General features: G+C 33.8%; 1 protein-coding gene across 5 annotated transcripts in view; it reads right to left on the minus strand.

Moving 5' to 3' along the window:
* Positions 1–27,716, minus strand: part of MDGA2 (MAM domain containing glycosylphosphatidylinositol anchor 2) — an 847,276-nt gene that overhangs the window by 283,898 nt on the left and 535,662 nt on the right. For all 5 annotated transcript variants that reach the window (XR_004666173.3, XR_004666172.3, XM_034937505.3 and 2 more), the window contains one exon: positions 20,416–20,548. Coding sequence is in view for 3 of the 5 variants with exons in the window: in XM_034937505.3 (XP_034793396.1) it covers positions 20,416–20,548 (133 nt within the window). In the remaining 2 variants the exon portion in view is untranslated. The remainder of the gene's footprint in view (positions 1–20,415; positions 20,549–27,716) is intronic.

Here is a 27,716-nt window from a genome sequence, read left to right on the forward strand (position 1 = left end):
TTCATAATTTCCAAGTTTGATTGAATATTTGATGATATTTAGGCCAGGAGAAGAATTAGTGCTGCCTCTCTAACAGAAAGAAGGAATAGCATTGATGCCATCTAGTATATTATGAAAAAATTGGATAGAGTAAAAACAAACTTGATTTGCTAGTCAGAATTGCAGAAATATTCACCATCCAAAATAGAAGTTGAAATGGATTTGTGAACCACATAACTCATAATTACAAAGCCTAAATCCTGAAGTGTCCATGGAAGAGGTTCTTAAGCCATTGCTCTGGATATGTTCACATCTCACACATACAAAACTTTTTAATTGGCTCAGTGATTTAAATTCTCAGAATCTAAGAGGTAACGAGGAGAAATTTAAAATGGAAAGACTTCTTGAGGCAGGAAAACGGAGAGCAACAGTAGCAGTTGGTAATCTGCCAGCAAGAAAAGAGTGAAAGAAACAACTATCTAATATAGAACAGTAAATGGGGTCACAAAGTACAATATTAACCTATCTTCCATATGTTTCAACTATCACCCCAAAATGCCAGATTAAAAAAGATAAGAGGTAATACACTTGAGCAGCTAGACGTTAGTAATAAGATGAAGATTTTGAGATACAAAAATTACATAGTTCTCCAAGGAAGAGCCTGACAAGGATGTAGATTGTCTGACTGCAGAGCTCATGCTCTTACAGTCTGCCCAGGCTAACTCTGTATCATGGACCTGTAATATGAACAACAAATGGGCTAAGTTGAAAGGACTGAGATGAGGAACCTGGAATGCAAAACAATGGCAAAGTTTATTCAACAGTAAAAAAAAGCGGGAGAGGAAAGAAAGATAAAAGAAATGGGGAGATAAGAGAAAGACTGAGGAGAAAAAGGGAGACAGAATGAGAAAATTTTTTGCTTATGCTTTTTTAAAAAATGTGTTATTTCATTTTAAGTTCTGGGATACATGTGCAGGACACGCAGCTTTGTTACATAGGTAAACGTGTGCCATGGTGGTTTTCTGCACCTATAAACCCATCACCTAGGTATTAAGCCTGGCATTCATTAGCTATTTATCGTGATGCTCTCCCTCCCTCTACCCCTCAAGACAGGCTCTAGTGTGTGTTGTTCTCCTCCCTGTGTCCATGGGTCCTTATTGTTCAGCTCCCACTTATAAGTAAGAACATGCAGTGTTTGGTTTTCTGTTCCTCATTAGTTTGCTGAATAAAATGGCTTTAAACTCCATCCATGTCCCTGCAAAGAACATCGTTCCTTTCTCTGGCTGCATAGTATTCCATGGTATATATGTACCACATTTGCTTTATCCAGTCTATCACTGATGGGCATTTGGGTTGATTCCATGTCTTTGCTATTGGAAACAGTGCTGCAATGAACATATGTGTGCATGTATCTTTATAATAGAATGATTTATATTCCTCTGGGTATATACCCAGTAATGGGATTGCTGGGTCAAATGGTATTTCTGGTTCTACGTCTTTGAGGAATCACAACACTGTCTTTCCACAATGGTTGAACTAATTTACACTCCCACCAACAGTGTAAAAACATTCCTATTTCTCCACAGCCTCACCAGCATCGGTTGTTTCTTGGCTTTTTAATAATCATCATTCTGACTGGCATGAGGTGGTATCTCATTGTGGTTTTCATTTGCATTTCTCTAGTAATCAGTGATGTTGAGCTTTTTCTCATATGCTTGTTGCCTGCATAAGTATCTTCTTTTGAGAAGTGTCTGTTCATGTCCTTTGCTAACTTTTTAACGGGAATATTTTTCTCTTATAAATTTGCTTAAGTTCATTGCAGATTCTGGATATCCACTGACCCCACAGAAATACAAACAACCATCAGAGAATACTATAAACACCTCCATTCAAACAAACTAGAAAATCTAGAAGAAATTAATAAATTCTTAGACACATGCACCCTCCCAAGTTGAATCCCTGAATAGACCAATAACAAGGCCTGAAATTGAGGCAATAATAAATAGCCTACCAACAACAACAACAACAAAAAAGGCCCACGACTGGATGGATTTACTGAAACTATTCCAAACAATCAAAAAGGAGGGACTCCTCCCTAACTCACTTTATGAGGCCAGCATGATACTAGTACCAAAACCTGGCAGAGATACAATAAAAAAAGGAAACTGCAGGCCAATATCTCTGATGAACATCCATGCGAATATCCTCAATAAAATACTGGCAAACTGAATCCAGCAGTACATCAAAAAGCTTATCCACCACGATCAAGTCAGCTTCAACTTGCAAGACTGGTTCAACATACACAAATCAATAAACGTAATTCATCACATAAGCAGAACTAAAGACAAAAACCACTTGATTATCTCAACAGACACCGAAAAGGCCTTTGATAAAATTCAACATCCCTTCATGTTAAAAACTCTCAATAAACTAGGTATTGATGGAACACACCTCAAAATAATAAGAGCCTTTTATGAAAAACTCACAGCCAATATCATACTGAATGGGCAAAAGCTGGAAGCATTCCCCTTGAAAATCAGCACAAGACCAGAATGCCATCTCTCACCAACCCTAATCAACATAGTACTGGAAGTTCTGGCCAGGGCAATCAGGCAAGAGAAAGAAATAAAGCGTATTCAAATAGAAAGAGAGGAAGTCAAACTGTATCTATTTGCAGATGACACAATCCTACGTCTAGAAAACCCCATCATCTCACCCCTAATGCTTCTTAAGGTGATAAGCAACTTCAGCAAAGTCTCAGGATACAAAATCAATGTGCAAAAATCACAAGCATTCCTATACAGAAACAGTAGACAAGCAGAGAGCCAAATGATGAGTGAACTCCCATTCACAACTGCTACAAAGAGAATAAAATACCAAAGGAATACAGCTAACAAGGGAAGTTAATGACCTCTTCAAGGAGAACTACAAACCACTGTTCAAGGAAATCAAAGAGGACACAAACAAATGGAAGAACATTCCATGTTCATGGATATGAAGAATCAATATGGTGAAAATGGTCATCCTGCCCAATATAATTTATACATTCAATGCTATTCTAATTAAACTACCATTGACATTCTTCCCAGAATTAGGAAAAAACTACTAAATTTATATGGAACCCAAAAAGAGCCCATATAGCCAAGACAATCCTAAGCAAAAAAGAACAAAGCTGGAGGCATCACACTACCAACTTCAAACTATACTACAAGGTTACAGTAACCAAAACAGCAGGGTAGTGGTACAAAACAGACACATAGACCAATGGAACAGAATAGAGATCTCAGAAATAAAACTGCACATCTACAACCATCTGATCTTCGACAAACCTGACAAAAACAAGCAATGGGGAAAATATTCCCTATTTAATATATAGTGCTAGGAGAATGGGCTAGCCATATGCAGAAAATTGAAACTAGGCCACTTCCTTACACCTTATACAAAAATTAACTCAAGATGGATTAAAGACTTACATGTAAAACCCCAAACTATAAAAACCCTAGAAGAAAATCTAGGCAATACCTTTTGGAACATAGGCATGGGCAAAGATTTCATGACAAAAACATCAAAAGCAATTGCAACAAAAGCAACAATTGACAAATGGGACCCGAGTAATCCAAAGAGCTTCTGCACAGCCAAAAAAAAAAAAATGCCTATCATCCGAGCCAACCTACAAAATGGAAGAAAATTTTTGCTTATGCTTTTACGGTATAATGTAAAACATAAGAAGTGGACAAAATGACAAAAGTGATCAACATTCTGCTGAATACACTCTAGACTAAAGGGCAGATAAAATAAAAGCATTCAAATTACATATAAATTCATACTTAACACATTCAAGCATTACAATTGTCAATTACTTTTAATTCCAGAAGTAATTTTATAAAATACAATAAGAATATCATATCTTGATTGCTTGAGTTGGGTCACAACTCAGACAAGTACTGTGTCATATATACTTCAAATCTTACCAAATACTCATTACTAGCTCATGTCTGGGATTGCTGCTCTACCCTTTAATGGATATGTGTGCATTGAAGATGTCTGGATGAGGAGACTAATTCTAGAAGGCAGACATGCCTCAATAAATTAAGGCCTTCCCTAAGAAACCCGAGAAATATATAGATTTTGTCTTAAATGTTTGTGTGAGATATTTGCTTTTCAGGCACAGATATATCAAGTTTTTTAAATTTCTATGTTTATATTGATATGCCTTCCACATGGTTAATTAAATAAAAAGAGGGGAAAAGGAGAAAGAAAAAGATTCAGAGCATCATTTGTTAAAAAGAAATGTATCATTCAACATAAGAAAATCAATTAATGTGATACACTACATTAGTAGAATAAAGGATAAAAATCACATGATTATCTTCATAGATGTAGAAAAAGCATTAGTCACAATTCAGCACCCTTTCATGATAACACTCTCAACAAACTAGGAATGGTAGGAAATTACCTTATATTAATAAAAGCCTATATGTAACTCCCACAGATAATAACATATTCAGTGTGAAAATCAAAAAGGTTTTCCTATAAGGTCTGGAATACGGAAAGGATGCCTGCTTTCACCACTTCTTTTCAACACAGTAGTGTTAGTCCCAGCCAGAGTAATTCGGCAAGAAAAAAGAATAGGAGGCATTAAAACTGAAAAGGAACGAGTGAAACTGTCCCTGTTTGCAGAACATATGATCTTATTTATAGTAAGCCCTAAAAACTCTATGAAAAAATACTTCAGGAAAATTGCAGGATACAAAATAAATGTACAAAAACCAGTCCTGTTTGTACTATTAACAACAAGTTATCTAAAAAGAAAATTTGAAAAACAATCACATTTACAATAACACCAAAAAAATTAAATACCTGGGAATAAGCTTAACTATGGAAGCAAAAGGCTTGTATACTAAAAACTACAAAACATTGGTGAAGGAGGTGAAACAGGACGCAAACAAATGAAAAGACATCACATTTTATGGATTGGAAGACTTAATATTGTTAAAATGTCCATACTGCCCAAAGTGACCTACAGATTCAATGAAATCTCATTTAATATTCTAATGGTATTTTTTACAGAAATAGAAAAAAAATTCTAAAATTCATATGGAACCACAAAAACCACAAATAGCCAAATCAATCTTGAGGATGGAGAACAAAGCAGGAGTTAGCACACTAGCTGATTTCAAACTGTATTACAAAGCTATAGTAATCAAAACAGTAGAGCACTGGCATAAAGACAGACAAATAGACAAATGGAACAGAATAGAGAGCCCAGAAACAAATCCACAAATATATGTTTGACAAGTGGGTCAAGAAAACACAATGGGAAAAAGATAGTCTCCTAGACAAAGACAAGAGATGTTGGAAATATTGGATATCCATGTGCAAAGAAAAAAATTAAATCTGATCCCTAACTTACACAATACACCAAAAACAACTCAAAGTGGACTAAAGGCTTAAATATAAGACCCAAAATTACAAAACTACTATAAGAAAACATAGAGGAAAAGATTCATTCCATTGATCTTGGGAATGATTTCATAGATATAACACAAAAGCATAGAAAACAACAACAAAAATAAACAAGTGGGACCACATCAAAATAAAAAAAAAGGTTCTGCACAGAAAAAAAAAAGAGTGAAAAGACAGCCTATTAAGTGGGAGAAAACAAAATGCAAACCATATATCCAATTGAGATTAATTTCAAAATATTTAAAGAAATCCCAAAACTCAATAGCAAAAAACAAACAAACAACAAATAACCTGATTCAAAAATGGGATAAAGATTTGAACAGACATTCTCCAAAGAAGACACACAAATGGATAAGTATATGAACAAATGCTCAGTGTTACAAATCATAAAGGAAATGCAAATCAAAATCACAATAAGATACCAACTCACACCTGTCAGGATGACTACTACTTTTAAAGAAAGACGATAAGTGTCAGCAAGGATGTGAAGAAACTGGAAGCTTTGTGCAATGCAAACTGGTGCAGCTGCAATGGAAAACGATATAGAGGTTCCTCAAAATATTAAAACTGTGTCTACCATATGACCCAGTAATCCTACTTCCAGGACTGCTTATTTTTCCAAAAGAAATGAAATCAGGATCTCAAAGATATATTAGGATTCCTATATTCACTGCAGCTCTGTTCACTACAGTCAAGAGGTGCATGTAACCTAAATGTGCATCAACTGATGAATGAATATAGAAAATGTGGTATGTACATATAATGGAATATTATTTGGCCTGAAAAAATAAGCAAAGTCTGCAATATGTGACAAAATAGATGAGCCTTCAGAACATTATGCTAAGTGAAATGAGCCCGAAAGAGAAATATTGCACAATTGCATTTATATAAGGTACCTAAAGTAGTCAAATTCATAAAATCATAGAATCAAAGGGTGGAAATGTGGCTATCAGGGGTTGAGTGAGGAGGGAAATGAAGAGTTACTAATCAACAGGCATAAAGTTTAAGTCAAGCAAGAAGAATAAGCTCTAGAGATCTGTGGTACAACATTGCAATTATAGTCAACAATAATGTACTGTGCACTTAAAACTTTAGAAGCATATATTTCATGTTGAGTTCTTACTGCAATTAATAAAACAAAATTTAAAAACCATGTTTTAAAAAATAAATGTGCCAAGGAGAGGGATTTAGTTCCAAGTTTTGCATGCAGTTAGAAGCCAATTTACTGAACTGAATTACAAAGCCATAAAAAAGTGTTTTACCTGAATAAAATGACAATTTTAAACTACAGACCTTGTAGTAGGTGTCATTACTTATTGACTTACCATAAATACTTAATGCTGCTTAGTACTGTTATCACAGATCTAATTTCAACAAGAGCCAATTCAAGCCTAACTATTCAAGGAGCTACATTTCTTATCAGGGATTTCAGACATTCAGAGCAGATTGTTGCCATGTTCTAGGACAATGCTCCTACATGATAAAGGAGGTATTTATTTTTTGAATAAGATAATACTGTAATGGAATACATATAGAAGAACTAAATAGGTTACTACACAAAATTGAATATTGCTTAAAGAAATATTAAAAAGCAACAAAACCTTTTTAATACTATTTTTAAATGAAACATAAAACATTGGATCACCTATGAATTCACTTCCTCTCTGTCAATATTTTATTTCTCGAAGCTACTGAAAATACAGCTTTCAAATTCTAGTTCTGGTATTTTCAATACAGATTTTGGTACCATCACATTTCTCTTTTTTATCTGATTAATGAGCTACTGAAATATCCTTGTAGAGCAAAAACAAAAAATACCATTTGTTTTCAATATAGAATTATTTTAATTTATGTTTTCCAAGTTCTTAATGTATATATGTATTGATTTGCCTATTTAACTCTCCAATGACTTGAAAGTTAGACCCATATTATATACGCTTTTTTAATAAAAACAACAACAACAACAACAATTAAAAAAAAAGGTCTCTCACTCTGTCGTTCAGTCTGGAGTGCAGCGGCGTGATCAGAGTTCACTGCAGCCTCAACCTGGCAGGCTCAAGTGATTCTCCTGCCTCAGCCTCCCAAGTAGCTGGGATTACAGGCATGCACCACCATACCTGGATAATTTTTAAAGTTATTTTTCATAGAAATGAGGTCTCACTATATTGCCCAGGCTGGTCTCAAACTCCCGGCCTTGAGCAATCCTCCTGCCTCTGCCTCCCAAAGCAGAGACTGGGATTACAGGTGTGAGCCACCATGTCCAGCCTACATATTCTCTTTTTTTTTTTTTTTTTTTTTTTTTTGAGACGGAGTCTTGCTCTGTCGCCCAGGCTGGAGTGCAGTGGCGCAATTTCGGCTCACCGCAAGCTCCGTCTCCCGGGTTCACGCCATTCTCCTGCCTCAGCCTCCCCAGTAGCTGGGACTACAGGCACTCGCCACCACACCCGGGTAATTTTTTGTATTTTTAGTAGAGACGGGGTTTCACCGTGTTAGCCAGGATGGTCTCAATCTCCTGGCCTCGTGCTCTGCCCGCCTCGGCCTCCCAAAGTGCTAGGATTACAGGCGTGAGCCACCGCGCCCGGCCCTACATATTCTTTAACTGTGGATCTGTACACATACAATAATGCTTTATTAAACTTGTATTCATATCTAACATTTTGCTTAAACACACAATGTTTAGTGTGCAGACCATGCATATTCAGTGAATATTTCAGTTCCTTAAAATGTAATATAATATCTTTGTACAGTTCACAGTATCATAATTTTATGTGGCTATCACATCAGATTGCTTTTTACTGATGATTCCAAAATGAAAAAACAAAGCCACTAACATTACGGCTTTCTTCACATTGAACTAAGTTTAAATTTGAAAGAAAATATGCAGTAATACAGGACTTTATAAAGTATTCCTGATCAAGGGAATTAGAAAGACATATTAAGAATAGAAAGAATTTAGTCTCTTTTCCTCCTTTTTTCCCCTTCAAGACAATTGTCTTTGTATATTAAATACCAGATAAATAAAGAACCCATATTACCTGCTTTCTTTTCCAATAGCTTTGTTTATATTTTTCCTGTGGTGCCTGATATTTTCTCTCTTCACTTTGGACATAGGTATTTTAATTTGCACTTAATATGTGACAATCATTTTGAAGGATTCTCATCTACTGTTACTTGTTAAATCAAGCTGTATAAAATTACCTCTATTTGGTCATTTCAGAACTACAAACATTTGCCAGCAAAACAAAGAAAATTGGTTTTGAAGAATTTTCTAAAAAGACACAACACTACCCAGTGACGCTTCACCGGGAAGACTACAGATCCTACCTTTTCCTTGGTTGAGTACAATGTCATAATGCCAAATCAAAGAAAAAACTTTAAGAGGAGCTTCTTAAAGTAAAAACGTAAAGAGTAGCTTTAATTGTCACACCTATTTGTGCCCAAAATCCAATACCTTGTTTCTTGATTATTTCCATGCTCGTGAAACTAAGGCAATAGGTCCCCAGAACATGAGGGCAAGGTTCCAATAAAAAAATTCCTGTGACACAGGGTGCCTATCAAAAACCAATACTGCTGACTAACTGCAGATTTATTGGATAGAATGTGATTGAAAATGCAATCCATAAATGATTAAACAGTAGAATACAGCAACTAAAGCAGAATGACTAAAAGGAGGTAGAAGAAAGAAATACCTTTGAAATATGAACTAAAGCATATTACTAAACAACTAGACATACCTATTTTCTTCAGGAACAGAAGAGTAGCAAGAAGAGTATGTTGTTATCAAGAAAAAAATAAATATAAAGGTGGCTCTTAGAAGAGACTTTGCAGAAGCTGGAAATTGAGGGAACAGCTGAAATTACTGTGATGCTTTGGAAATAATTGCCACAACTGCAGACAAAAAGTACATGCTGCATCCAGATGTACAGTTAAAGGCTGATGCTAATATATCTCTGATACTCGACCTGTTCACTATTTCCCAGCATACCAATCTTCTCTCCTGTTAGTCCCTATAACAATGTACTGGATACACTATCCCTACAATATGAACTACCACATAGAGTCATTTTTTTCTGATTTAATTAAAAGCTCCACGTAAACCAATGTGGATGTTGTAAATCATGCCGAGCTGTGGTACACATGCCTCTGTAATATTAACAGTGGCCCCAAGGCTAAATTTAGCTATACCACATTATTAAATCCTATGAGTGTAGCTAACATCAGAAAAATGTTTTGAAAGCATAAATATTTTAGCATGAAGATTTAACAAAAATGTATTTCGTCATATCAGAATATCAGGGGGAAAAACTCACTCATTTATAACTGAGCCAAAGGAGAGCTGTTTGCATTTTGCCTTGTCTGTAACTTAGAGATGTATCCTATAAGCGTTCTTTGGTGAGATAAAAACCAGTTTCTATTTTCCTACTAAAATATTTTTAAAAATTGTATTTACCTGGCACTGATTAGTATGCTTGGTCTTCAGACACAATAAGAACATGTTTAGGTTTCTTCATTAAGAAAGTAAATATAGAATATTCCAAAAAGGCTTTAGAAAGTTCAGCAGAACTAATGTAATAAACATACTCACTCTAACATGCATAATAGTAATATAATTTACATTAAATGGATATACAATATTTTATATTTACTTATTTTGCCAACTATTGACAAAATTTTGGAATTTCACTATGATTTAATATTACTTCTGAATATATATATTAGTAGATAGCTTCTATCATTGATACTTTTCACTAAATAAGAAAGAAAAAGGAAAATTGATGAGCTAGATGATATTTTAGAAAGCCTCTTTTCTTTCTTCAGAAAGGATATTTTCAGTACACCCACTACCACCACCATAACTAAGAGCCTACTATTTGCCAGGCACTATAAACATATAATTTAATTTTATCTTCACAATATCTGTAGTGAGGTATGAATCTGGGGAAACTGGTACTGTAAATGCCTTACAGCTTGGAGAAGAACAGTGGCTAGGTATGCATCTTCTCTTAAGTTAGGATAAAATCTTCCTGACAGTGACTTTTTCTACCAGAAATATTGATAGCACAAATATTTGCAAAGAGTCACTCAAATATGTGCATTAGGTCCAGAAATAACTTGTCAGTTAATTTTTAAGAAATAATCATGTAAGCCCCATGTATAAAAGGATAATAGCACAATCAGGTATTAATCTTCTCAAATTCTAAACTTCTCTCGCCTAAACTTTGCTTGCATGGACCTTGCGGCTCAAGGGCAGCTGTGTACTTATGGGCTGCATCTACTCCTTTGTAGCAACCTCATTTCCTCTGTGTTTTATTATTGTTGTTATTGTCATTATTTTGCTAAATAAATGTGAAATTTTATTGTGAGCATTCTCTTCCCATCATTATGTTACCTACCCTAGAACACCTCATAAACATGATTTAGCAGAAAGCAAATTCACAGAGTTGAAGGAATTGATCATACTACTCTACTGTAGAGAGAACCAGAATCCACACCCAGCTCTTGTTCAATAATGCTTCTTTAGGTAGAGTTGTTTAAGGCTCCATACGCACCAACATTAATAATTGACATTAAGACTTGAATCTTACATGGATGTAGGCTGGATAGTGGATTAGTTCATTGAGTGACCAATTGTTTTGTTTTGGGGGGACTATTGGGTTTCCCAGGATGTGGGACTTCCAGTGAGTCCAAGGCAAATTAGGATGGTTGCCCTGCCTAAAGATGACATTTTGACATAATCTATCCTAGTATTCGGAGTGAATAAGCAATATGACTGGCCACATGAACTTAAGAAAATAATATTTTGTATTTTATTGTATCTCCTTTGTTAGAGCCAGTAACATATAAAAGCAAATTGTCAGTAAATGATCATGGAGCTATTCTAAGCCACAAGTTATATGTGGCTAGCTCAAAAATCATCAAGAAATTGTAAAATGTATTTCTACCAACTGAATTATTGCCTATGATAATGCAATTCTTAGTATTTCACTAGACCAGTAAAACTCTGAAAAGAACCAAGCTGTGGTCTACAAATCCATAATCTAGCAACAGTTTGAAAATTAAAAATTAATTGTTCTTAGGAGTATAAAAAATCCTATTACTTTATTTTAGCATATCCTCGACCCAATCTACTGAAACAAATATAAAATACATGGTCTGGACTTTTGCAAGATTTTCTAATGAATAACTATTTTAAATTTTTCAATTATAATCCAACAGCATATTAAAAATAATACACATTTAAAGTTAGAAAAATATAATCAATGAATATCCTAGATGTTTGCTAAAACACAGATTATTTGATATGGTCCAAAGTATTTGTATTGTGAGATGGCTTTTAGTGTTGTCTTTCATTTGACTAAGGCTGTTTATTGTATCTGGATTATGATAACTTCTGAGAGAGTTACTAGTTTATGGGGTATATTTATGTTAAGAACCCATAGTTTCAAGATACATTTGAATAAAGAAATACAAAAATTTCATTGCTAGGACAACAAAATGCACAGATGTAGGGAGATCTCAGCAACATGCAAACTTCCTTTTATGACAGTAATAGAATTTTTAAAAATCTGGGTCATCTTATTGCTCTGGATACTGCCTTAGGAAAACAAAAGTTGAAACCTCTTAATGACCATTGCTTCTGTTCAAGATTTGCTGCCTTATCATCATCTATATTTTTACATTTCTGAAGTTACATTAGTGAAAATAGGTCATATATGTGCTTGATTACCTTAGGAAATGACAGAGCACTGAAATGAAGAATCTGTTGAATATCAACAACCACAACCTTGCAAGTTTCTTCTATTTCCTAATAAACCATGATCAATTTCATAAAAAATATTTTGTATTTATGTTAAACATTTGTTCTCCTAATAGGTTAGATATAAATATACCTAGAATATGAGTCATTTCTATAGATTTTAGTGGGAAATACTAATATCTAACATATGCAGTGACAAAAGTCATCCATAAAATGATCATGAACTTATTTCAAGATTAATCATCCATGATTGAAGCTATACCCTGTAGGCAGAACAATGCTGTCCCCAAAAGATGCCCATGTGTTATTATTTTTGAAAACAAAAATGTTTTCTTCATTTTTAAGAAGGTGAAAATAAGTTTAGAGAAGCTAACTATTAGTAACATCATAAAAGATTTCAGAACCAAAATTTAAACCTTATACTTTTGAATGTTAAAACTTATGCAAAAGAGTTACAGGGAACATCTTATTCTCTATATCTACAATATTCTAATAACATTTGTTGTGTTCCATTATTGGCTGTAGTAGTAAACACTGCTGTTCAGATAACCTGGATTATTATCTATGATAAAAAATTATTAAAGCACCCATATTTCCAATATTTTAGAGCATGAAAGGTGAAAAGTCCAATGTTTTTTCTTCCATTTCACATATTAGCTTTGCCCTCACTGAAAAAGAAACTCAGGAAAAAAAATCCAAGAATAATGCACAAGTTCACTGACTTGTCATTTATGTCCCTGCTGTAATCTTTTGACGATGCTTTTAAAAATCCATGATGTATTACAGGAGTGATATCTGTCTCTCCCTAAAATTTCATCTTACCTTCTTCCTTTAGAGTTGCGTTCTTTGTATTTCCCCAAAGCTAAGAATACAAGGCCATAAATGCTCTCAATAGAGTCACTTCTTTAATTTGAGTTCCCAGTGAGGAATAGGCTCTTTAACATATCTGACTCATTTTCTTGCTTTGATTTAGCATATATTATAAACTTATGTCTGAAATTTTAAGGAAAAGCAATCCTAAATGCAAAGTCCACATTCAGTAATTTGGGAGTATTATAGACTGAATTGTGTCTTTCCCTCCAAATTCATATCCTGAATCCTGTCTGTGTGACTGTATTTGGAGATAGGGCTTTTACAGAGAGGTAACCAAGGATAAATGAGGTCCTAAGGATGAGACTCTAATCAAATATGGCTAGTGTCCATGTTTGGGACACTAGAGGAAGGGACACTAGAGCTTTCTCTCTTTCCCTCCATGAATGCACAGAGGAAAGGTTATATGAAGACACAGCAAGAAGCAGCCATCTGCAAGCCAAGAAGAGAGCCTTCACCAGAAACCAACCCTGATGGCACCTTGTAAACTTGTGGCCTCTAGACCTATGAGAATATAAATTTCTACTGTTTCAGTCACTCAGTCTGTGGTGATCTGCTATGGCAGCCCAAGCTGACTAACATAGGACATCATCATACGTATACCATCTATTTTCACAAGCCTAAATAGTCCTTAAAAACTGTTATTGATGGTTAACTAGCATATCTAGATTCTAACAAATGATTCTCTTGATTATCTAGATGCTATGAAGATCATCTAAACACAAGAGGCTAGAGAAATTCATATGGCTAAGAAAAATGGCTGATGTTAGTACTAAGGTGCAGGTTACGGCAAAATCTTTGCTGCTACTTCCTCTTGCACTTACACTGGCTGTCTATGACCATAGGTGTAGCATATCGCAAGAGAAATTGTTTTTGTATTTTGTTTCATGCCCACAGCTATCAAAATTTATATAACTAAGATATTTTCTTTTTCATAAGGCTTAAGTAAGTTAGTGAAATCCCTCTAAACATGAGGAGAACTATCATAAATAGATAACAGTATACCAAAGGTTTTATACTGAAATTCACAACAATTGCTGGACATTTATATTATAACTTTCCTAAGAGCTATATAAAATAATAAAAAGAGATAATAGTTGCCTAACATAGGAAACAAAGACGTTTCTTGACCTCTATCTTTTTCCATGAAAATTTATTGAGACAAAAAGAAAAAAAAAGAGTAGAAGAGAAAGGAAAAAAAAATTGAAGAATAAGTGAGAGAGGGAGGGAGGAGAAAGATACATATTTTCCCTCTATTTCTATAGCCAGTAATACTTTTATGGCTTGGTTCCTTGAATTAAATCCCATTTAAAGATGATATCTTAATTAGATAATGTTTATAAATGCTAAGGTAGAGCAGACTAAATCAAGGGATTTATATAATTAGGCCAAATGAGCCACACCTATCCCTTTTTTATACACTTCATCATAACCTCTCAAGCAGGTAAAAAATATGTTTTTCATCCTGATATAGGTAACCTACTTAATTCTTATTTGCCTTTGAAGTTGTGAGACATCAAGTCATAAGTGCTTGAAATTCATTAAAATAAATAAAACTTGTTTTATCATAATTTCTATGTCTCCTAGTGTTGGTAACACACATAATATAAGAAATTTAAATTAATTTATACTCATCCTAATTATGATAATTTCAAAATACACCTATATTACCATCTAAACTTATAAATTTTAACAGGCTTATTTTAATAAACTATGAGAAATACAGCTACATTAAGAATTTACCAATCAAGGGAGTATATATTCATGGCAATTTGAATTTATGCTCCCAGGTTAAATATATATATAAATTTTAAAAATAATTTACCAATCAAGAGGTAAGCCCCCTCTTCATCCAAATATGAGTAGGGAAACAACCAGAACAACTTCTAGACCCTCCTAAGCACTGTGTCAATTGGTCAGGGTGCATGACAATAAATAAATAAATAAGTCACTTTATCTTTTATAAAATTCTATGAACTGTCTTGATAAATTTTAAGACAGCTAGATTAGGTGTGATACATAATGACACTTCTGTGGCAGGAGACATTTTCATAGCATGCCAAACAAGAAATGGGAGTCAACAAATTAATTAACACTTTCTCTGGCTGATATACAATTATGAGTTCCACCACAATGCTATTTCACAGTAGGAAAGTTAAGAAACCACATCACTGGAATTCTACAGATGACATTGACTTTATCATGACACCTAGACACTGCCTTTCGAAGAAGTTCTAGAAAATTAATTTCTATTCACAAAATGGAATGGGCTCATGGAAACAGTAGGATAACAAGGACTACATATTATTATCATCCAAAGTAATTATTTAAACTTGTTTAAAGTGTATACATTGCCAAGCCATCTGCCAGAAAGTCTAATTCAGCAGGTATGGGATGGAGCCAGAAAACTTACTCCATGGTGTAACTGTTCTGCAGTAAGAACTTTTTAGAAATTTTTACTACTAGTACACATTGTTTCCATCTTTACATCCTGTGTCATTTGGGCATTGTGCAAATCAGGTCCATAGACTGACTGCAATTAAAAAGTTGATGTGATTGTGGAGATGTTCCAGTGGCAAATTTGTCTCTACCAAAAGTACATTGATTAGCCATTATTTGACATTCATTGAAAGAATAATTTCTAAAGTAAAGTAAGACTTTTATAAACATATTGGTTTACAGAGAAGATTAACCAAACATATTACAATATGTATAACTTTCTTCTCTCAATAAGGTACACATTTTCCTTGACATTTTGCAAACCAAGAGTTTAAAATACAGTAATTTTACGTACATCACTTAGAGATTCAAAACATTAAGAATCACTAGGAGCAACTGACTTTCACATTGATTATAGCAATGGTAACTTATGTTCCTCTTCCACTATTAAAAGAGCAATGAAATATCTTGCATGCAATTATTTGTAGTTTACAGACTTATTTGCATGAGGATGTTCTAAGCTTAATTTATACCCTGTGTACTTTGAAAGCTACCTCATTTATTTCACCTATTTGAAATTCACAAACCCTTCCAACTATGAGCACCACCAGATGGAAAAATTTCTGAAGTGAACCCAGTTTGAACGTGTAAAGTATGAGGCATATGACATGTCTGATTACAGTTACTGAAGAGTTGAATAGGTACTAGCTTATATTTTTAAACTCAATTACTTACCATAATTCTAATACTCATTTTGCAGTGAACATCAATCAAAAATTTTGTGAGATAATTTATAAAGGTGAATAATAGGTTTTTATGTTTGCCCAGTCTAGATACATATTAGCTGAAAAATAAAAAATGCAACATAAAGCTGAAAGGTTAAATAAAGTATCTCTAGTACAGCACTCCTGTGCCCTCCATAGAACAGGTATTCAAAGACTGTTTTCTAAGCCAAATATTTTTTTTTAATAATCACAGAAATAAAGTCATCCAGTTACTTTAAAAGATCTCAGGAATTCTATCACTTTTCCTGGTAATCTTCCCCTTTTGGCTTTAAGGTATGAAGTCCTTATTTATTCCTAACAAAACACTCTGGCTGAGATTTAAGTTCATTTTCTCCATCTCTGTGAAAACTAAGAAGAGCTGTCAGTCTCCTATTTAGAATAACTCTTCAAACACTGGAGTCAATCTAGTCCCCATTCCTTATGAGCTGTGGGACCTTGGAAAATGATAAAAATCACATCTACAACATAAAAATATTAAATATAATTTTATTGGTTATCTTTGTCTTTAAAGAATTTTTGCATAAGTCAATTTAGTTCATTCTCAAAACAATCCAGTGAGGATGCTTTAGTTGCTGCAGGACAGTTCATTATGTGTCAGATGATAGAAAAAGACATGACAAGAAAAATCTACCTGTTTATGTTCTTATAGTTATAAAAATAAACTGAGATAAAAAAACACTAAAGATTTTAAAAATTAATAAGGCACTGCTAAAGTGCAAAGTGGTAACTTAAGTAATAATATATACTAGTGTTTTTTTCTTCCTCATTCCATAGTAATTCTTTTATTCATCCCATAGGCCATACTTTCATTTTATTTTTAATTTTCTCTGTATCTATATATTTTAAAAAAAATTAAAGAAGCTAAGAAAAACAAAATTAGTTATAAGGCACAATACATTTCATGCCATGAACAATAACATAATTATAACCAGTTCTTATATGTTAACCTGTTTATTCTTGTTTCTCAATATCCAATTTCCCCTTTTTTAAGTCAGATGAGATTAACTTTTATAAGTGCTAAGTCCACTAAGATTTTATATTTCTATTTTTTTCTGCAACATAATTTCCATCACCTTTTTTTTTCTTTTTGACACAGTCTCTCACTGTCACCCAGGCTGGAGTGCAGTGGTGCTATCTCAGCTCACTGCAACCTCCGCCTCCTGAGTTGACGCCATTTTCCTGCCTCAGCCTCCCAAGCAGCTGGGACTACAGTCGCCTGCCACCACGCCCGGCTAATGTTTTGTATTTTGAGACAAGGTTTCACTGTGTTAGCCAGGATGGTCTCAATCTCCTGACCTCGTGATCCACCCACCTCGGCCTCCCAAAGTGCTGGGATTACAGGAGTGAGCCACCGTGCCCGGCCTCCATCAACTATTACTTATGATTATTGATAAAGTTTAATTTTCTCTCACTGTTCTTGTACTTTAATGACTTTTAACTATACAAAATAGAGCATTCTCTAGTTTTGTTTTTTTTTTAAGTTTTTTTTCTTTTATTATTATACTTTAAGTTTTAGGGTACATGTGCACATTGTGCAGGTTAGTTACATATGTATACATGTGCCATGCTGGTGCACTGCACCCACTAACTTGTCATCTAGCATTGGGTATATCTCCCAATGCTATCCCTCCCCCCACCAACCCCACAACAGTCCCCAGAGTGTGATGTTCCCCTTCCTGTGTCCATGTGTTCTCATTGTTCAATTCCCACCTATGAGTGAGAATATGCGGTGTTCGGTTCTTTGTTCTTGCGATAGTTTACTGAGAATGAAGATTTCCAATTTCATGTCCAATTTCCATGTCCCTACAAAGGACATGAACTCATCATTTTTTATGGCTGCATAGTATTCCATGGTGTATATGTGCCACATTTTCTTAATCCAGTCTATCATTGTTGGACATTTGGGTTGGTTCCAAGTCTTTGCTATTGTGAATAATGCCACAATAAACATACGTGTGCATGTGTCTTTATAGCAGTATGATTTATAGTCCTTTGGGTATATACCCAGTAATGGCATGGCTGGGTCAAATGGTATTTCTAGTTCTAGATCCCTGAGGAATCGCCACACTGTCTTCCACAATGGTTGAACTAGTTTACAGTCCCACCAACAGTGTAAAAGTGTTCCTATTTCTCCACATCCTCTTCAGCACCTGTTGTTTCCTGACTTTTTAATGATTGCCATTCTAACTGGTGTGAGATGGTATCTCATTGTGGTTTTGATTTGCATTTCTCTGATGGCCAGTGATGATGAGCATTTTTTCATGTGTTTTTTGGCTGCATAAATGTCTTCTTTTGAGAAGTGTCTGTTCACGTCCTTCACCCACTTTTTGATGGGGTTGTTTGTTTTTTTTCTTTTAAATTTGTTTGAGTTCATTGTAGATTCTGGACATTAGCCCTTTGTCAGATGAGTAGGTTGCGAAAATTTTCTCCCATTCTGTAGGTTGCCTGTTCACTCTGATGGTAGTTTCTTTTGCTGTGCAGAAGCTCTTTAGTTTAATTAGATCCCATTTGTCAATTTTGGCTTTTGTTGCCATGGCTTTTGGTGTTTTAGACATGAAGTCCTTGCCCATGCCTATGTCCTGAATGGTAATGCCTAGGTTTTCTTCTAGGGTTTTTATGGTTTTAGGTCTAACATTTAAGTCTTTAATCCATCTTGAATTGATTTTTGTATACGGTGTAAGGAAGGGATCCAGCTTCAGCTTTCTACTTATGGCTAGCCAATTTTCCCAACACCATTTATTAAATAGGGAATCCTTTCCCCATTGCTTGTTTTTCGAGCATTCTCTAGTTTAAGACAATTTAAATCTTAGCCAAAATCAGTGTTCCTACCATTGCTGAACCATAGGAGGGTCCCAATAAGTTTCTGATGAATAGAAAAATAAATGTATAAAACAATGAACATTTTGAAATCTTGGCAACTCGATGGAACATATGTTGATGAACCAATGCCATAGTTGACTTTTTAAAATATATTTTACAATAAATTCCTAGGTTTAATCTTTTTACCAACTGAGTTAGTTGGATTTGCCAACCAGCTCTTTGTCGGAAGAACTAATAAAGTGTGTTCCACATGCTTTATACATATCCACTCATTAATTCTTTCTACAACTTCATGAGTTTATGAGGAAATCAGGCAAAGAAGAGTGAGATGACTTGCTCAACAAGGTGCAAAAGCTAGTAAGTGGCACAAGCAGAGTCTAGACCCAGACACAAAAAAAGCCCACACTTTTAGAGATTTTTGTTAATGCGAAAAGGGTCTTTAAAAATCTTTAGTCTAATATAGTTACTTAAAAGTAAAAATTTATATACCTAATGTAAATGATGAGTTAATGGGTGCAGCACACCAACATGGCCCATGTATACATATGTAACAAACCTGCACGTTGTGTACATGTACCCTAGAACTTAAAGTATAATAAAATATATATATAAAAGTAAAAATTTATATTGACATGAAAAATTGGAGTTTTTCAAAACCAGTTCAAATTTTAATTTATTAAAGTGATTCTTTATGCACATTCATACAAAATATGTTTTTCTCATATACCTTCTCTTTGCTCTTTCATTTATCAATTTCTTCTAAATATGTTTACCGTTATTCTGGGGTCTATATTATTGAACAAAGGCTAACTTAAATTTCAATCCTATCAACGTTTTAACATTTTCTACAAAAATATTGTTCTAAAAACATCTATCTGAAATTACCTATTAGTTTTCTTGACTTGACACAAAGTAAAAGAAAGTTTCTTTTACTTAACTTTGAAAGCACAAAACTCATTTAGCAACTTCAATCACGAATTTTTATATGAAGAATCTAGTATTTCTCAAGAATATTTTTGAACAGGATATATGCTCGTTAGTGACATTTTAGAATGCAATACTTTAAAGAGCTATAATTTTGTATGTTATACATGTAAACATATTACATGGAGTATATTACAATGACATTTTACTGTGTCCATGTATGAAGCTTTTCAGATATCCCAGGATTTTCTGGGAATAAAGGTGCTTATTCCTACATACACCATAGAGATCATTTGGTCTTTAAAAAAGTTAAAGAGAGTTTTTAAACATTAGTTGTAGATAAGATACATGTAACATACAGAGATAATTCCATACCTGTTTTATTGGACAGTCTAAACGACACCATCTTATCAGGAATATTACATACATTCCTCACTGAAGCAATGCAGCTATAATTAGCATAGTCCTGAGGTCGAAGATTCTTTAGTTTTAAGATCTTTGTTTCACCCTGAAAATGTACACAAAAATAAAAGTCTTTAGAAAAAGCCAACACAACCAGAATGAATGAAACATCACATCACATTACATTGTATTAAATCATATTATTATCAGAATATGACAGACTGTCTTTTTTTAAGGGAAATGTCCTATCTTTCAAATAAGTTTTAAATGAACTAACTTTAAAACAACACTGCATTTTAAAATAATACTGTAATATTAAGTATGCCTGGAGATAAAAACTAACAGACTACAATGAAAATTCATAACATTTTCTTTGCAAACTAGCTTCCTCAGGGGAAAAGTCTATTTCTGGTGGTAGTTATGCAAATTATTATGCAAAGATCAGAGCAGTGTACTTAATAATGGAGTGCGTTCAACAAACACTGCAATCTATTCAGACATCGATGTGAGAAGACAAAAGAAAAGAATCTGAAGAAGAGCCAACAAATGAAACACGGTTGTTAGAACAAAGTTAATTACGTAAATCTAATGATAGATAAGTACATTTATAAACATAAATATTTTGTATATGGAGCAATGACAGGTGACAGATCTAAAACTGAAGGAAAGAAGCATTCATGAGTGTTTCTATATTATTATTGTTCTTGTTATTTCATGTTCAAGAGTTTAAGGGCTAACTCTCCAGGTAAATCTGCACAACTGTAGATAGATGCAAATCAAGCAAGTGGCCAGAAGTATCTAACAAACTCCCGATGAACCAAGAAAGACTTTGTAAAAACATTGGATTGAAATTGTTGAAAGGAAAAAAGGAACAAACAACAAAACGTAGTCTCCTGCCCAATTCAAATTAGGTCCCCTGGGTTTTCTTTGCCTTCTAAAGTCATTAATGCATCATCTCAAAATAGTTCTTCTTATAAATAACTTACTTATTTTGATGGCAAAACAGTGTCTCAATGATTTTATAGTATTAGGGATACTATAAAAATTCAAAATGTTTATTTTTTCCAGATAACGTGTGTATGGAACAATGTGTTTCATCAGTTTACCTGGGTAACATTTGTCGAGTTGTAAAACTTGCAATACTTTCATATGTTATAGAGGAGGACTGGAATACTTAGTGACTTACTACATAAAAACACTGCCGTTCATTTGCAAGAAAGCTTACCCAGACATAGACACACAGTTTTGCAAATCTGTCAAATGAATCTCTATTCTAGTGTGCATGGAATTGTGGCCATAAGTATTTTCATTCACTGTCCAAATTCAGTCTTAAATCAGTCACCCCTTTAGCATTTTCCTCAGTGGTTAAAAAACAAAAAACAAAAAACAAAAAAAACTACCTTTCAATTTTTGTTTAGAAGAAACACTGAATTTTTAACTTACAAGAAAATATAAATGTATCCGATACAAGTATACACAGAAATCTATATGTTTCTAGAGTTTATATATAAAACTATTCTCGTGTTACAGAATTCCCATACATGATAGAAAATGCCTAGAAAGTGTGCTTAGCTAGAAAGAACAGTTGAAAGAAAATGATATGCTAGAATTAGTCAACTCAGATAATTTTTAAATAAAGTGATACGTCTTACCTCTCCTACCTTTGTCACACGTATTGCTCAAATTTCTTTGCTTTTCTTTCTCCTCTCAATACGACTAGTGTTACTCCTTGGAATTCTACTTGTTCCATAGTTAACCTCACTTTATAACATTTCATTAGGTGGCATTATCCTTGCTGATGAATTTTTACTACAAGCTCTATTTTCTTGCCCCACTCCCAAGTCTAAGCCCCATTTCCAGAATTCTCCCTTAAGTTTCAGATACACATAACAAATGTTTGTCAATATGTCCATTCTGATACTTCAGACACATCTGAACTCAACATATCCTAAATTGAACTTCAAATATATTCCTTTAAACCTACTCCTCCTTCTGTAATAATGGGAATTTACACCCAATTATAACTTCTTATTCATACATTCAGTATCTCTGTCTCTCAGCTAGATCCTTTTATTGATCTTTACTCGTGTTCAATCCCAATTATTCTTTGTATCTATTTTTAATCATAATGCTCTAAACCCTACAATCAACTAAAAAACTCATGATTGTACTTAGTATAGCTTAAGAATGCAAGCAAGCCACAATGATTTACACTTTAACCGATATTTTTTTCAGCTTTATTGAAGTATAATGGACAAAATAATTGTATACATTTAAGGTATACAACTGTGCTTTGATATACATTGTAAAATAATCATCACAATCGAGCTAATTAACATATACATAACCTCACATAATTATTTTTATTCACTTGTTAAATACATGAAATCTAATTATGCCATCTCCTTGCCAGACTTCTCCCTTTGCCAGTAAGTACCCAGAGAGTAGAGATTATGTCTGTCTTGCTCTCAGCATTATATTCTGGGCACGTGACACAGGGCTTAGCAGAGAGGAGACAATTTTTAAGTTAATACTTTTTCAGTTAATAGTACTGTAACTACCCAAGGTTTGCTTTATATATATTTATTTCTCCAGAATTTGCTATTTGTTTGGCACTGGTATAAACTCAATATAATTAAATGAGTAAAATATAATCAGAGCCTAAATACACTTAAGAGAAAAATTCCCTTACATTATTACACATAATCAATAGATATTTGTGCATATTGTAAAAAAGAAAGTGGGTCTGTTACTCTAGTAATGATTTATCTAGATTGCGCTTTTAGGTTTGGAAGGAAATTTGAACTGAAGACAAATTATCAGGACAAAACTCAAGACAAAACTTGAGCCATATCAAAAGAAATAAAACTTAAATGAAAATCAGTAGAATTACAACTGAAAAAACACATGGATATAGATATTGATGATATATAGGTACAGATACATGCAGTTACATATATATGATGATATAATGAAACAATAATATATAATACATGCAATTACATATTTATGTGTGTATATATACACACGCACACTATATATATATATATATATATATCTCACACACAAAATTACTCCAAAAATAACCAACCTCTAATCATTCTGAAAGATTTATTGCATGTAGTCAATATTCTAAAAGCAACCACGGAGTGATAATGATTCTCAGATATAAACAAATAATGAACATTGTCATTTAGATGTATATTTAATAATAAAGTCTCTTTACTCACATAGAGTTCATTATACTCTGTCAGTCCTTCTTGTTTCTGTTTCCACTGACAAATTCTGTTTCAATTTGCATTTTCTGAATAATACTTTTCCAACATTCCACTGAAATAGTACCTAGTAATTTCATTAATGATGATGATCTCTTGTTAAAATTTAATAAACCTTTCTTTTGTATGCTTCCATACTTCTCTGCTTATTTCTAACACTTTAGATTACCTTTACTACTGTGACAGCCCCTCGTATATAGGCAATTAATTACAGATATAATAATTTAGTCATTTCTTGGTTGTTTTACCATTGAATATTCTAGTTACTGAAGTCTGCAACCTTTTACTAATATATTCCTAGTGAAATCTGATCCATTATCATGGTTCCAATGAGCACTAATGTATAGATAACTGACAAATCTCTAGACAAAAAGAAAAAAAGCAAACTTACTAAAAATCACCAATAGTATTATAATTAATAAATTCTAGATTATCCTAATTTTTCTTGTCCTTGGAGTTGCAATGTTTGCTAGCATACATTATAGGACATACTTAAATTTTGGTCTATCCCACTCAACATTTTCCCCAAGAAGAAATGTAGTCTCTTATCCTTTTGGAGCTCTTAAGATAATCTATGCTGCATTTCTAATTCTCTTTTCTTTTTTTTTCAGGGGGTGGGCGGGGTCAAGGTTTAAGGGCTAGAAAACCTTAAATTGTTCCCCTTCACTGAAAGGTCATTTCAAAAACCCTTAGTTTGTCATTTGAGACTCTATGCAGTCTAAGCAAAACACTTTTTCCTTATTCCTCACATAAACTCTTCATTCTCATCAAATTAGTTATGTCACTATCTTGAGGTATCTCTTTATGATTTCCTAATGCTCCCCATTCCTTGCTATGAGTCATTTTTTGTTCCTATCTGAACTGATGTGTACTTCAAAAAATATATTGTGACTGGAGTGCAGCGCAACAAAGAGCATAAAATGAGATAAGATTTCAAAGCTTGGAAAAGGTCATATTAGAGGGGCTATGATCGCAGATTTGTATTTATTCTAAAGTTACTTATTCTGTGTTTAACGCTACTAATCTCCTCTTTCTAATTTTTTTCACCAAGGCTTGCTTTCTCCTCTTGGAAGATACGTCAAACTTGATTTCCACCAACCCTAATTCTCCATTTCACCAAACAACTCTACTCTCCAGTCTTTTTGAATTGTATCTGACAGCCATTATTTCAAGAAAGCGTTTTCTCTTTTTTTTTTTTTTTTTTTTTTTTTTGAGACATAGTTTAGCTCTGTCACCCAGGCTGGAGTGCAGTGGTGCAACCTCGGCTCGCTGAAACTCTGCCTCCAGGTTCAAGCGATTTCCATGCTTCAGCCTCCCAAGTAGCTGGGATTATAGGCGCATGCCAACACACTGGGATAATTTTTATATTTTTAGTAGAGACGAGATTTCACCATATTGACCAGGCTGGTCTGGAACTCCTGGCCTCAAGTGATCTGCCTGCCTTGGCCTCCCAAAGTGCTGGGATTACAGGCATGAGCCACTGCACCAGCCTCAATATGAAGAGATTTCAACCTAAAAGCTCTTACTTCTGATGCATCCTCTAAAAGTGTATTCTTCCTATATGTATTCTCCTTTACTTTTTGAGTTAATGCTTTTGTCTATTTATATCAGTCACATTTGTGTATATATTTATATATGTTTTTATCATTTACATTATGTCTATGTATTGATCCTGCCTTTCCATTTAATGAGATCACTTCAAATTCTCTTCCCTACCATTTGGGCAGTGTTTTGCATGTTGTCAACTCAGAAAAGATTGCTGACTAGATAGGAATAGAGCCAGCTCATCATATTGCACACAGTAAGGTTTTAGTAAGCTTCCTGAACCATGTTGACTCTAATGGTAGTAATAGGGACTTTAAAAATCTTTACATTAGGGTAGCCTGCAAGATAGATTTATGAAGCTGCATTTGGGGCCACCCATAGCAGAGCTGAACAGTCAATTATGGAAAAGAGAATGTAAAAGAAAGGTAAGCTCCAAGGGAAATATATACAATAATCAAGTACAGAGAATCAACATCAATGCAGCTCTGGCCATTAAAATGCAGAGGTGGCTTTTGTAAACGATGCATCCTTAAAATATTTTGTATACCTGAATTTTTTTGGTCATGGACACTGCTGGTATTTATGTTATCTAAAGGTAAAAAATATGAATTTGGTGGTAATATTGATATTACAAAAGAGAATTTGTGCTACTGTTTGAGATGATTTCTATTCTTTAAAGACCTACAGGTGTGGCCCTATAAATACAATGGTATGCACATCCATATCCTAGTTAATTCTTATTCAGAACACAGCAACAAAATGGGCATAGGAGAAGGTGCTATAGTTTGGATGTTTGTCCCTAATCTTCATGTTGAAATTTAATCCCAATGTTGGAGGTAGGGCCTAATGAAAGGTATCTGGGTCATGCGGGCAGACCCCTCATGAATAGATTAATGTCCTGAGGGGGGCTGTGAGTGAGTTCTAACTCTATTAATTTCCTTAAGAGCTGGTTGTTAAAAAGAAATCTGATACCTCCCCCTCTCTCTCTTGCTTCCTCTCTCATCATGTGATCTCTGCACATACCAGCTTCCCTTTGCCTTTTGCCATGAGTGAAAGCAGCATGAAGCCCTCACCAGACGCAGATGCCACATCATGCTTCCTGTACAGTCTGCAAAACTGAGAACCAAATAAATCTCTTTTCTTTATACATTACCTAATCTCAGGTGTTCCTTTATGGCAACACAAAACACAGAACACAATAACAAAACGGACTGTAAAGAACAGACAAAAAAGAAAGAAAAGCCTCTAGATCCATGATTTCCCAATGGTTCAGCTATCATGGGATTGGAGAGTTGTTCTGGGTGAGTTAAAATGATTTCCTGCAGTCAGAAAACAAGATACCAAGATATGTGAACCTAGAGGGCCCAGGTAACATGGTCTCTAAGTTAATATGTAAGATTAATTTATATACCATGCCAATGGGAGAGTGGGTAATACAGATGAAGTCTGTTAATGGAATATTGTTTAAAATAACAGAATTATGGAAAATTTTGAGCCTTACTTTCTTAATTCATGACAGTCAGCATATAATAAAAATATTTTAAAACAATACAGCAGAATGTATAAGAAAGCAGAGAATATGTGCACACACAGATTAATGTTATCAAATGGCATATATGTATACCTGTGATAATGAGTATAATTTAGGCTTTACTATTTATAACTACTTTAACATTAATTTTATTTTGTTGATCATTTGAATTTGATACTTTGGGTGTCGGGAGGCTTTTTGCAAGTGAATTTTCATGATTTGTAAAAAGGAATTTTGAGTTGATTATTGTCTAATTGTATAATTAGTCTAATTAGACTAATTATAACTAATTAGGTAATTGATGTAAATATGTTCAGTCTTGTAATTAGATGGTATAATTACAATACACAAGATGATGTCATGAACATCTTTACAAAAGTTCTAGACAAATGGAAAGTGAATTTTCAATATGTAAGATTTAAGCAATTGTTTAACATTTCTTAAACAATTACAAAATTATCTGCAATACATATATTTAACTTTTGACATTATTTTTTAACAAAAGAAATAAAAGGAAGACATACAATGTATATTAGTTAGTGGCCCTTACCAATGCTGACATTGCTGTAATGAAGCAGCCTCAAGCCGTATTTCCATATTACTTATAAAATAAACTAGAACTTTTAAAAAATTATATTCATTCATTTTGATACTTAGATATCAGTAAAAACTAAAGTCTGTCAATTTAGATTCATTTTATGAAGCTCTAATGACTAATTTATTACAAATTTATAAATAGAAAATGATATATGCTGGCCTATGTCTTTTAGTAGTAAGTGAGTGGAAGGACGAAAAGCATAATTATTCCTTTTAGAAATACTGCATTATGTGCTTATGAATTCATATCAGCTTTAGGAACACAGACCAATTTTTTTCTGGAAACACTGTCTATAAGAAGGTATAAACAAGATTTTTGTCACTCA

Source organism: Pan paniscus, chromosome 15 (genome assembly GCF_029289425.2).
Source record: "Pan paniscus chromosome 15, NHGRI_mPanPan1-v2.0_pri, whole genome shotgun sequence".
Classification (NCBI taxonomy): Eukaryota; Metazoa; Chordata; class Mammalia; order Primates; family Hominidae; genus Pan; species Pan paniscus.